The 11,888-nt window shown below is 41.6% G+C and overlaps 3 protein-coding genes across 3 annotated transcripts in view; 1 reads left to right on the top strand and 2 right to left on the bottom strand.

The window, feature by feature from the left end:
* Positions 1 to 5,337: 5,337 nt before the first annotated feature.
* LOC131893214 (innexin inx2-like) lies at positions 5,338 to 7,228 on the bottom strand. Its single transcript, XM_059243189.1, has 3 exons — positions 6,784 to 7,228; positions 6,520 to 6,719; positions 5,338 to 6,443 (listed from the first exon to the last, which is right to left on the bottom strand). Exons 1-3 carry the CDS (start codon positions 7,017 to 7,019, stop codon positions 5,734 to 5,736), a joined length of 1,146 nt encoding a protein of 381 aa, XP_059099172.1. The 5' UTR covers positions 7,020 to 7,228; the 3' UTR covers positions 5,338 to 5,733.
* A 296-nt stretch (positions 7,229 to 7,524) lies between these two features.
* On the bottom strand, positions 7,525 to 10,822 carry LOC131876970 (titin-like). Its single transcript, XM_059222516.1, has 2 exons — positions 8,658 to 10,822; positions 7,525 to 8,594 (listed from the first exon to the last, which is right to left on the bottom strand). The coding sequence occupies exons 1-2, from the start codon at positions 10,812 to 10,814 to the stop codon at positions 7,659 to 7,661; spliced, it is 3,093 nt and encodes a 1,030-aa protein (XP_059078499.1). The 5' UTR covers positions 10,815 to 10,822; the 3' UTR covers positions 7,525 to 7,658.
* Positions 10,667 to 11,888, top strand: part of LOC131876971 (uncharacterized) — a gene marked incomplete in the record, with an annotated part of 2,797 nt that continues 1,575 nt past the window's right edge. The window contains 2 exon segments of the mRNA XM_059222517.1: positions 10,667 to 11,407; positions 11,512 to 11,847. Of these exon segments, the coding sequence (XP_059078500.1) occupies positions 11,399 to 11,407; positions 11,512 to 11,847 (345 nt within the window).

Below are 11,888 nucleotides of genomic sequence, written 5' to 3'. Positions count from 1 at the left end.
GTTACGAGGCGATAATGTCCAAACTCGGGATTAACGATGACGCGGCATAGGTATTTTTCAAGCGATAAACGCATCGAAATAGGATGAGCTCTATTCAATCTCAAATCTCATTTGAAACATTTGAAATCTGATTAGAGTGAAAAATGCAAAGTTGAATTTGGTAATTGTATGATCATCGGGACTTTTCAAACATGTGGTTGGATATAACGCACGTTTAAGTCCAGAGATGCTAACTCTGTACAAGTCGATTATCCAGCCGCATCTTGAATATTCCTGTCTATTTCAGCAGGTTTGCAAAAGGTCGAGCAGGTCCAAAGATGTTTTACTAGAAGCATTGAGGATATGAAAGAGCTCTCGTATTGGGCGAGACTAAAAAAGTTGGGACTATACAGTGTTCAGAGAAGGTACGAAAGGTATCTGATATTGTACGTCTTCAAAAGCATTCATGAGCTTTGTCCCAACCCAGGATTTAAGGTCAATTGTAGTGAGCGTAGGGGCTTAATGTGCGTTTTGAGAGCACCTTCAAGCCCTCGCGATTTCAGGCTAGTTAAAACAATGAAGTCCACATTGTTTCTTTCTTGGGCTCCTTCATTGTTTAATTTGCTTCCCTCTAATATTCGTAGGGCTTATGTAGGCGTTGATCCAGTAGCATCCTTTTAAGTCAGACCTGGACAATTTTTTGATCAAAATACCCGATCAACCAATCCTACATTCAAGGGCTAGCCAGATACGTCAACTCTAATTCGTTGGTGCATCAAATATTATGCATATGAAATCAAGTAAGATTAGTACCTTTTCCCGTCTTGAACTGCTGGGAATCCCAATTCCAGTACTTGTAAGGAAGTCCGCAAAAAAGGAATTTGAAAGGAGAATAATGACGAAGAGTACATGTGAAGAGTAAATACCAGTAGTGGGCCTATAATCATACCAGAGATGTATCTGACATTATCTTTTGTGATCCCCACCTATTAGTTCAAAAATAATTTTCCGTTCTATTTTGATAGTTCTTGGCACGAGGTAAGATTTCAAAACTTCATTACAGTCTTTCATCGCTACAAATCACTTTTGTGGTCATTGAATTACCTAAATGGCTCATCCCCAGTAACGACCCTGATCATGCTTCCGTAATAAAAGGTCAAGACTATATGTACATAATTGTAATCGCAAATGTGACGTTCAATTGTAAGTTAAATGCACAAGTCTCGATCTTGACCACTTCCAAGTTGTTTCTCTCGGATTGTGTACGCTGGAGTATTTCTCAATCGTTGATGATTTGTACAAATGTGAATGTGATCCATCTTTAAGCAACGGAAAAAATGGACTTGTGTGAATTAAGATTCACGGTCAATTACCGTATTTGTATCCAATATCGCTTGAATGAAAATTATCAAAACATAAGCGTCTGCGATAATCTGGTTCTCAATTGTCAGGTAATTTATGAAGGTGCAGATCACGATTGAATACCTTCTCTTGCTAAAAAAAAAGATGACATTCAATAGAAATTATATAATTTTTGCTTTTCAAAATCGTTACCATGAGCGTTGTGAAAGTGCTCGGCACACACATCTTAAAACATAGACCTTAAACGAAAGATTCAAATCATTGCTCTTACTTATCTAAACCTTTTTTTATATTGACAGGTTGTTTTTTTTACAAGCACTTCAGGTCGATTATAAATCAATAACAATGAATTGACAGATATTTTTCGTAATAAATATGCAATATGCAACCGTTTTGATCGAGTTAACTAGGCATTTGAGCTAATCCAGATATTGTCCAACTGTACTGGGAGTCCAATAGAACGTGTGAACATAGGCTCTCATATCGAAATTAGAAATGGTTTCTGATCCTCTTTAGAAATGAATCGGTCTATCCGTGTCTCTCAAGCACAAACTTGCTACCAGAGCATGGCTGCGGTGGGATTTCAAAGTCAAGATCATACAAAGTCAAGAGAAGATTTGAAACAGCTACTTGGTGTTTTATTTTTCCTCGATGTTTTATTTAAACCCTTTTTGATGGAGTTAACTAGGCATTTGAGCTAATCCAGATATTGTCCAACTGTACTGGGAGTCCAACAGAAACATTGAAAATGGATGTAATGCATGTCTATAAGGAAAAAAAGACAATGAAAAGAACGGAGTGGCAACATTTTAAAAATACATGAGAAATCGGAAAGCGGCAATCTCATACGGATGTATTTTGAAATCATCCCATTATGACATCCCCTTCAGACAAAGAGGCAATATTTCGAGTGTCGAGGGTTATAGTTCTAGTATATACATATATTTCTTGAATGTGGTTGGGCCGAGGAGCCAAGATCCCAACAATTGTGGAAGGTGGAATCCAGATAGTCACGAAAGTCAAGCTCGCAATTAGGTCATAATAGATTTTGACAGCGATGATGGGTGTTTCTCAAATTAAGATCCAGAGTACATATAGCCAGGACATTTGGATTACTTTTTTGATGAAAAAAAGCATGGACCGTACATCAAGAGGTAGCCAAGATAATTTCAATTGTAGTTGTTTTTACATTTAAGTTTTGGTATGTCAGACATAATACCGTATTTTTTACACATACTCGCGGTCAATTGTTCAGCAACATTTCAATGCAACCCACGTTCATGTAGAATGAAAACGCCCCAATTTATGTTCAAGGCGTTAATTTCACAGTTATAAAAATACTTTCTAATTGATTTGTCCTAACTTTGTCCAGGACAGATAAAAGCAAACTCAGAAAAACAAGTAGAAGAGCTACAATCTAAGAAGAAATAATATTGTACTACCATTGACATGTCTGGCAAGGATTGCCAAAAATCCAATCCCATCGCACAAATAGGGCGGGCTTGCTGAAACCAACCAAAACATCTGAGTGTCATTTCTCTACAAAAGCTCTAGACAATCCTGATGTCCTGCTTCAGAAGGACTCCACTCCTTAGAATTTATTTTTAAGAACGATCCTTGTCTCGTTGCGACTCATAAAAATGGTGTCAAGTTTCATCTTTAAGCAGCTTGTGGGCACCAAAACTGCGGTGTATTTCATTTTAAGGATTCTAATGACTTGCCCACCAGTTTTTTTTAGGAGGCCTTCATTACTTTTTCAATTTGGGCAGAGTACCTTGACCTAATGAGAATGATTTGTGGTCTGGTCTAGTGCATTAGCTAGCTTGGCCCAGAAATTTCAGGAGGTGGGTCACATGTGACGACTGTTCTAGTCGAAGTTTCGCTAATCAATTTGAATTTCAGCACTGGTATTAGAACAAAAGATATTAGTGTCCAAAGGTTTTCAGTTGAAATTTGCCTGATTTGCCATGACAGTCAAGTTGATTTTGAAACATGAACGTTGATAAGGGAAATGCAAATGAAGTTCTTAAGGTGGAGACAGCGTTGCTGAATCGGCTGTTGTTGTTGTTTTTGTTGTTTTTAACATCTGATACGGAAAAAGCCAAGTTAAATAAGGAACCATGGTAGCTGCGTGGTCTAATGTTTTTGATAGATGCACGAAATGGTTCCCCAGAGGGCGTGGAGTCGAGTCCTGCCTTCGGAGAATACCTTTACATCGAATAGGCGAGGAAGACTACAAGGTGAAAAAAATTACATTCATTTTGATGATGGCAATGTTTCCCCATACTCAAGTATTCATTTAAAATTAAACCCCAATTTTGCATTAAGAGGAACGATTGACAACGTAATGAAACTTCATAAATGATATAATCATAGCCAAGAGATTCTTATGATGACCTGTGCTTACAAGGCGTATTATGTGTCTCTGAGCTTTTCTTTCGTAATAGAGAATGGGGTTGAAGCAACAGGTTTTAATCAATTTCCACAGAGAAATCTTTTTTCTTAATGGTGAATACTGTTTTCGGAGGGGTAAACGAACCTCTCTCCGAAACTGGCAAACAATCATGTCATACATCTATTGGGAAAGTGAACCTGCTCAATAATATTTCATGTTATGGTTCATGACATATTTTCTAAAACATCAAACTTAATTTCCTCAACATTTACCTTTCCTTTTGAAGTTGAGGCATTGAGCAAAGATAAAACTCCATCAAATCACATCAGGCCGTTACATACCAGACTAAAAATATATAACTTTCAAAAATTGATAATCATTCACTTTTCTACTGGTAATGTTAGTTGCCCACTGAAGCGGCACCGACCTGTTGCTCAAAGAAGAATCAATGTCAACCTAATTAAAAATCGTCAAGAAGTTTAAGACACCTAAATCTTTATAGATATCACCAAAAATTGCATTACAAATTGCAATTTGAGACCAAAGATAGGAAAACACCGGGCCATTAAAGTGCTTTGTTCATTTGGGGTGAAGCGATCTGTAGGGAGGAGTTTTCTGACGGTCAAAGTAATATTTTCCACGCCCCTGAAATTAGTGACTTGTCAGAGCTTGCGACCATACGTGCAATTTTCCTAGGTTATCTGAGCACAGCGAGTTCCATTAAACTACGTATCCGAGGTGTGAATTTTTAAAGAATGCAGCTCCTTTCTAAGTGTATACATTCATTATTTTATCCCTCGATTTATCGTTTTGGCAAATAATCGTGATCTATTCCTAATCAACACCTGTTCAAACCATGATTTAATAATACCCGAAAGAGTTCATTCTTAGAAAGGGGGCCCTTCGGAAGCCTTTGGCAAGAAGTTTCCTCAAGAAACAATAATCCACAAAGGAAATCGGAGAACTTAATTACTGCCGATTAGTCCGCATCAAACCAAAAGCAAATAATGTTCAATAAGGTAAGAAGATCAATTTCTGTGTAGAGTGCTCATCTGCAGTATTTTCCATTTTGGCTTCTTTTTGCAGGATTTCCATTTTGGGATTTACTTCATCTTTGCTATTACGAAAATAACTTATCAGTTTGAATCCAGCGCTTTATCATACGTGTACGTTTTTTTGAAAAATGGCGAAACCGAGAGTGCCTGAAAGTCTTAGTGGTGTTATTTCAAACTTTTTATTACTGGACTCTACATAAGGCTTTGTAATCTCCTAAGATATTGAACTAACTAAACTGTACATCATAAGTAGCTCAAAAGCGTGTTTCAAATTACTGATGGGACCACTCACCTTCCGACGGAAGAAAGCAATTCGGTACTGCAGATATTAAAAGAGCAGAATCATTCCTTAGGTCAGGTCCGGCAACCATTTCAGACCAAGAAAATACACGGCACGATATAATAATGCACGGAGTGCAAGTAGATTGATCACACCAGTGTGGTTTCTCCAGCAAACAAGCAAATTTGCTGAGTGATCAACAAATTGTACACTCGAGATTTGTCTCCCTCCCCCCCCCAAAAAAAAGGGACTCGTTTTGTCCAAGGTTTGATCAGTTTATCAGTTTGGTTTATTAACTTACTGGATTAAGTTCTTAAAACTAGAATGGTTAGGACATGGTATGAAATATGATATCAAAAATTGTTCTCAAAAGTATCTCAGATCTTTTTGTAGTACAAAAAAGATGTATATGGGTGAAAAAATATTGGATACAAAAAGGCATCAGTAATCTAAAATTTGTTCTCAAAATATCTCAGATTGAATCTCTTGGTTTCTTAGTAGTTGTGGAGCTTCCTTACGAAGACATACAGATTGCTGTTTTTTTCCAAGATCAAGCTGGTCTCCTTGATGGGTGGGTTTCAAATGGAGCTCATCAAGAGAGAAATCCACGTTTGGTAAGGTGGCGATGGACGTAACTGCAATTGAGGTTTCTTTGGCGGGTCCTACACCTGCGAGGATTGGGGCTTCATTTTGAGAGTCTCCGTATTAGAATTGTCTCCAGCTTCACTCTTATGAATATGACGGATGAGATCATTGACGGCGAGGGCATCGAGGTTCTTGCACACAAAGTAGAGCACCAACCAGTCTCCCAACTTCTCAGCAAAGGAGAGAGAGGCAGGGTCCAAAATGGCTTCCACATCCGAGCGCTTGGTGGATTTGCTTCCCTTGACCGTGATGAGAGCCACTCTGATTTGGGGACCAAGGAGAACTGCGATACGATAGAGCAAGAAGATACCAGTGACAATGGCCACAATGACCAACCAGAACCAGATGAAGATGAACATTTTCTCGTTGATGATGTTGAGAGGCAAAACGCAGAGGCCGTCTTTAGGCTCTATCGTTCCCGAGGGACCATATTTGTTGAAGGTACACTTAGTCACCTTGGGGAAGACGATGTGCATGGGGTCGCCGCGGCTTTCGGGCTCCATCTCGGAGAAGCTCAAGACGTCCAATCCGTAGGTGCTGAACTCGAAACCCAAGAAGAAGTCGATGAAGTAGATCTGAAGGATGATGTTGACAAAGTTCAGGACCTCGCAGGCGAAGTAGCGAAAGGCATACAGAGCGTGGGTGCCTCGGGTTTCACGGAAATACTTGACAATGGTGTCGATTTGAGATTGCTTGCTATCCTCGTTGATTATGGGTTCCATCAGATCTAATAAAAAAAAGCATTTACTCAGTCAGGATTGATTACCTTTACTTCTGTATATTTTCCGCTTCAACAAAGTTACCTTGAACCAGCATTTTGATTTTGCCACCTTCAGAGGTTTTCCACAAGTAGCGAGGGACGTAGAAAAGAATGGCTTCAAAGAAGAGAAAGAAGCACACCCACTGATAATAGGCGTGATGCTTCACCTCCTCTCCTTCTTCCATGTCGGCCAGGGGGGCCACGCCCGGATGAGGTGCGTCTTTACCCTGCTCAATCTTCCATCTAGAGAATTGAAAGCATCCAAAATAACAATTCGAACTCCATCCCAACTACTATCATAACCTACCTCGTTGGAATCGAGAATGTGGAATGGATCCAACAATAGGTGTCCATGATACCCCCGGGGATGCCATCGACCATGCAATCAATGGGATCACCAATGTACTGCCTGGATGTGACCAATAAACTGGCCAAGACGAACACGATGACCGTGCCCTTGTAATGGAGTCTGAAGATGTTATTGTCGATCCAGACCTGGTCGAACTTAAGAAAATCCTGGAGTTGCTTGAACAAGCCCAACATGTTGTCGACAACTCGGTGGGCTTTCTTAGGTTCCAATAACAGACGCGTCCACTCTCACACGGTCACCGTCGAACTGAAGGTCAGTCACGCAGGCCTTCGTGGGTACTAGAACCTTTAAACAAGACACCAACGAGCAAGAGCGAGCAAGTTGCAACCTACCAACCAGGCAACCAGGCAACCAGGCGTCTCTTTCTTCTCGTTCCCAACTTACTGATGATGCCAACGCTATCCTATGCTTAGGATCGGACCTGCACCAGCACGATGGAGAGAAATGCCTGTAAGAGGAGTCGCAGGCTTCGAGTGGTTTGACAGGTTTTTCTGGCTAGGCGGGCGGAAAAAGGAGACGTTTCCGTTGAAGGCGAGGTGAATTTCCTTTACATCACATCAGGCTTGTCACTTTGGAGCGCTTGGGCTTAATAATTTAAGTTAGTTTGAGCAATATTATATTTGTTAGCAATTCGTTGTCATTGAATTGAAGAGTAAAAGGAAAACTGCTATCAAATGGACCAAAACAGATGAATGTATCTACACGTTTCCGCGTTTGATAGGTATGGCCTACGCTTGGACAAATTGGCGTCGCTGTAGAGAGGGAAAAGTTCAAACACACAATTCAAAGAAAACCAACTTGGGTAGATTAGCTCAACCTGCGAGCGTGGACAATTGTTGGATTAAGTCATCTAGATCTTTGACGGCTCGCTCCAAAGTGGAACCGGGGGTTGTGGTGACGTCCATTGTTTCGGTCATAGGCATCATTTTCATTGGTATTGGGTCCATATCCTTGGGCGGCATCTTGTCCATATTTTTGGGCAAAGTCTCGGATTCCAATGGCATCTGTTTCATTTTTTCCGGCATCTTATCCTCAGTTGTTGGCATGACTTCCATTTTGTCTGGCATCTTTTCCATCTTCTTGGGCATGGCTTCCATTTTCTTAGGGATGGCTTCCATTTTCTTAGGGATGGCTTCCATTTTCTTGGCCATTGCTTCCATTTTCTCTGGCATCTTTTCCATTTTCACTGGCATCTTTTTCATCTTCTCTGGCATCTTTTCCATCTTCTCTGGCATCTTTTCCATCTTCTCTGGTATTTTTTCTATTTTGAGGGGCATTTTCTGCGGTTGCCCAGGCATTTTTCCCATCTTCACGGGCATCTTGTCCAATGCCTTGGTGATCTCCTTCACACCTTCCATCTTTTTCATCTCTGGGGTTGGTGGAGGGAGAGCCGGGACTGGAGTAGTCGTTATTGGCGGGGATGGGGGCGTTGAAAGGAGTAGTTTGGGAGGCAGTGTGGATGGTGTCGGCACGGAAGGAAAGGGAGGTTGAGATGGAAGCGGTGTCGGCATTGGCGTGGTCACCAGTTCAGGAGCCTTTGATGTAGGTGTCGAAGGGGATGTTGTAGGTGGAGGGGCTGTTGTTTTGGGTGAGGGAGGCAGAGTGGGTACGGCAGTTACTATTTGCGGCTCAGATATTTGTGGAGGTATTACAGTTGGGGGAGCTGGAGATTGTGCTACTGGTGGAGGGTTGGTCAGTACATTCGTAATCAACGTAGTCAATGACTGGACCAATGTCAAGGTTATCTTCTATGATGGGAGAGAAGACATGTTTGCAATAAAACCGTTTCAATTGCTTAAAGAGCAACTTACCTGAAAAGAGTCGCGGCTATCAGTTTCAATTGGAGCTGGAGTCGTAGGCATTGTGGTTGTAGTCTTAGGTACGGTCGTAGTAGTAGTTGTGGTTGTAGTCGTCGTGACTGTAGTGGTCATGGCAGTAGTGGTCGAAGTTGCTTGCGGATATTCTCCGGGAGCAACGTAATCCGTTGCTGGCATGATCTGCTCCGGAACCAAATAGGATCCCGGAGCGGTGTAAGATGTCGGTGGCTTTTGATAAACCACTTGTGGGGGACTAATGTACCCATTACTTGGATCAGTAAACTGATGGTAAAGATCCTCGCCAATTTCCTCATGAACATCGGGCACTGTATAAGCTGGTTCATCATAGTACAAATGTGTCTCCTCTTCGTAAATGGTGTCCTCTTGAGGGCGATCCGAACCTTTGTCTTCGGAATGGTATTCAGGATAGAGATTCATTCCAGAATTGCTGGTGTTTGGCGACTCCTCGACATTGTAAGAATCGTGGTGATTTTGAATGGCTTGCCCCTCAGATTCGATTTCGTTGTAAAGAGGTAGAGCTTCATTGATATCATGGTAATCGATTGGCTCTCTATGGTGCTGTGGTTCTGTTGGATCTTGCCCTCGAGTTTCATAGCTTGGCAAATCTTGATTCTGTTCGTACTGTGGAGTATAATTCTCAACTGATACTCCATATTCCTGGGGTTCACCTACTTCATAGTGGCTCTGTCCGGGTTCATCTTCAGATGGTGTCGGAGAGTAATTATGTAGACTGTTGTTGACTTCCTGCAAATCCCTGGCAAGAGTTTCCCTTGATTGCTTATAGTGTCCATATTTGTGATCATGTTCCAGGATCACGGATGGAGCTACGTTATACAGTGGTAACTTTGGAATTTCTTGGTACTCTGTTCCATGATATTGGACAGGGGCTGACTCACTTTCAGGATATTTGTGTTGACTGGGTTGTTCAGCGGGAACATTTTCTTGTGAATGTTCATTCGAGTAAGAAGAAGGACCACTTTGAAAATCATGACTCTCTTCGCCATGAGAGTAATTGGGTGTATTTTGAATGTCTTCTTCATAGCCTAAAGACGAAGAATAGCTCCGTAGCTCAATCACCTTCTCATAGTTCAAGATTGCAGGGTCTTCTTCGGCATAACTGGGCTCCGAATTATGTGGTTGATTGTAAACAGTCGACTGGTCTGGCTGTTTAAAAGGATAGATCTCTTGTAAATGCTCTTTGGAGTAACTTGGGAGAATGCTATGAGAATCGTGAGTTTCATCGGCATGAAGATAGTTGGGTATATTTTGAATGTCCTCTTCGTATCCTAAAGACGAAGATTGGCTCGGTAGCTCAAAGGCCTCCTCATAAGTTGAAGATGAAGGTTCAGCATAATTGGGCTCCAGAATATGTGGTTGATTGTAAACAGTCAACTGATCTGCTTGTTCAATGGGATAGTTTTCTTGCAAATGCTCTTCGGAGTAACTTGGGAACTCACTTTGAGAATCGTGACTCTCTTCGGTAGGAAGATAATTGGGTATATTCTGAATGTCCTCTACGTATCCTAACGACGAATGATAGCTCGGTAGCTCAAAGGCCTCCTCATAGGTTGAAGATAAAGGGTCTTCCGTGGTATGTGGTTGCAAATGGTCACCTGAGTAGCTTTGGAGACCAATATGAGTATCGTGGCTCTCTTCTACAGGATAATTGGGTTCATTATGGATCGCCTCTTCGTACGAAGAATAACCTCTAAGGCCGAGGATCTCCTGATTTGTGGTCAGTGGGTGTTCTTTGGCATATTCGGGCTCCACATTGTCGTGGTTGTGAGAGCTTGTCTCTTCAAATGAGTTTAAATATGTGTCGGCAGTTGCCACCACCCTTTCCTCATAAGCCTGGAAATGTTTTTGAGCCTCATATGCGGGAAGGTCATTTTCATGATTTGGGGTAGGGTGGACTTCTACGTAAGTCGGATGACTCATTGACTTTTGTGGATATCCGTTATCACTATAGGTTGGTAGTGAGTCCGTTGGTTGGTAATTGGGTAGAATCTCATCTCGTCTGCTACGCAAAAGGTGGCCTTGCAATGACGGATGAATCGGAATCAAAGGTTGAACTTGAGCCGTTCCAAGGCGACAAAGGATAAATATGATCAAATGCACAATTTGTCTCATGATCACCTCCTTCGATGTTTGACGAAGCAATGAAAACGCTTTGGGTTTTGATGCCCAAGAATAACAATTGTTCTCATTGCGTGATTAGCCATGCCATTCATTCTTCGATGACTTTTGAAATTCGCATGACGACTTGAGGTGAGTAAGAAAATCTTGAATGCAACTCCATCGGACATGAGATTCATCAAGCGATCAGATTAATTTTCTTCCCACATTGAACACTTATCATTGAACTGCTGTTGTTCCGAGTGTGATTTTGTGCATTTGACGATTGTCATTTCATCTTTAATAACGCTCCCAAACTTCCTCGTTTTCGTCACTTTGTCGCACTTTTCCTTGCACTTCGATTGGCATTACGGTGGAGTCCATCGAAAAGTCATCTCTTTCTTGTTGCTTCCTATCCTCCGTGTGTGTGGCCGAGCAGAAAGTGTTCTGCTTTACCAGCGTGGTTGGTTCCTTGTTGAAAATCCAGAGTGCTCTTAATTTCGATTCTGAGCAGAGGGTGTCCGCCTTGTAACTATATAAGCTCCTGGCAATCTCTGTCAAAGCATCAGTTCAATAACCAACATTGTTTAAGAATCAGTATGAATCGAGTAAGTACAACGGAGCGAAAAAAATAAGACGAAAATCCCCCGGCCTTGTTATTTACTCAACCAAAGCCTTGGAAAAATAGCTAAGTCAAGATCCACATTTTCAGGTTGTGATCCTCGCTCTCATTTTGGGAGTGTCTGGCAATCTTGGCCATCCCATGGAATCTCCTTCGGCCTCATCAGCTTTCCTTTCGAAGACAAACAAATACCAAACTTCAGAACCAGCTCCAAGAATTTTGGGACGAAATAGAGATAATGGCGATGATGAAGAGGTCGATCGTGCCAAACGGAGTTCTGGATCGACAGTTCCTTTAGTGGTATTCCAAAATGGTGTACCAACTATTGTGAAACACGACGATGGTACTCCAGTTATGTTGGGTGAGGATGATCAAAATAACATAGAAGTGACCAAGAGAGAAGCTGAACAAGCCGAAACAACAGAGGTCGAGATCCCAATCTTGGCCTTCAATGAAGATGGCCAACC

This window comes from Tigriopus californicus, chromosome 2 (genome assembly GCF_007210705.1).
Source record: "Tigriopus californicus strain San Diego chromosome 2, Tcal_SD_v2.1, whole genome shotgun sequence".
Classification (NCBI taxonomy): Eukaryota; Metazoa; Arthropoda; class Copepoda; order Harpacticoida; family Harpacticidae; genus Tigriopus; species Tigriopus californicus.
Note: the sequence above shows the minus strand (reverse complement) of the source record. Positions and strands in the feature narration are given on the sequence as shown.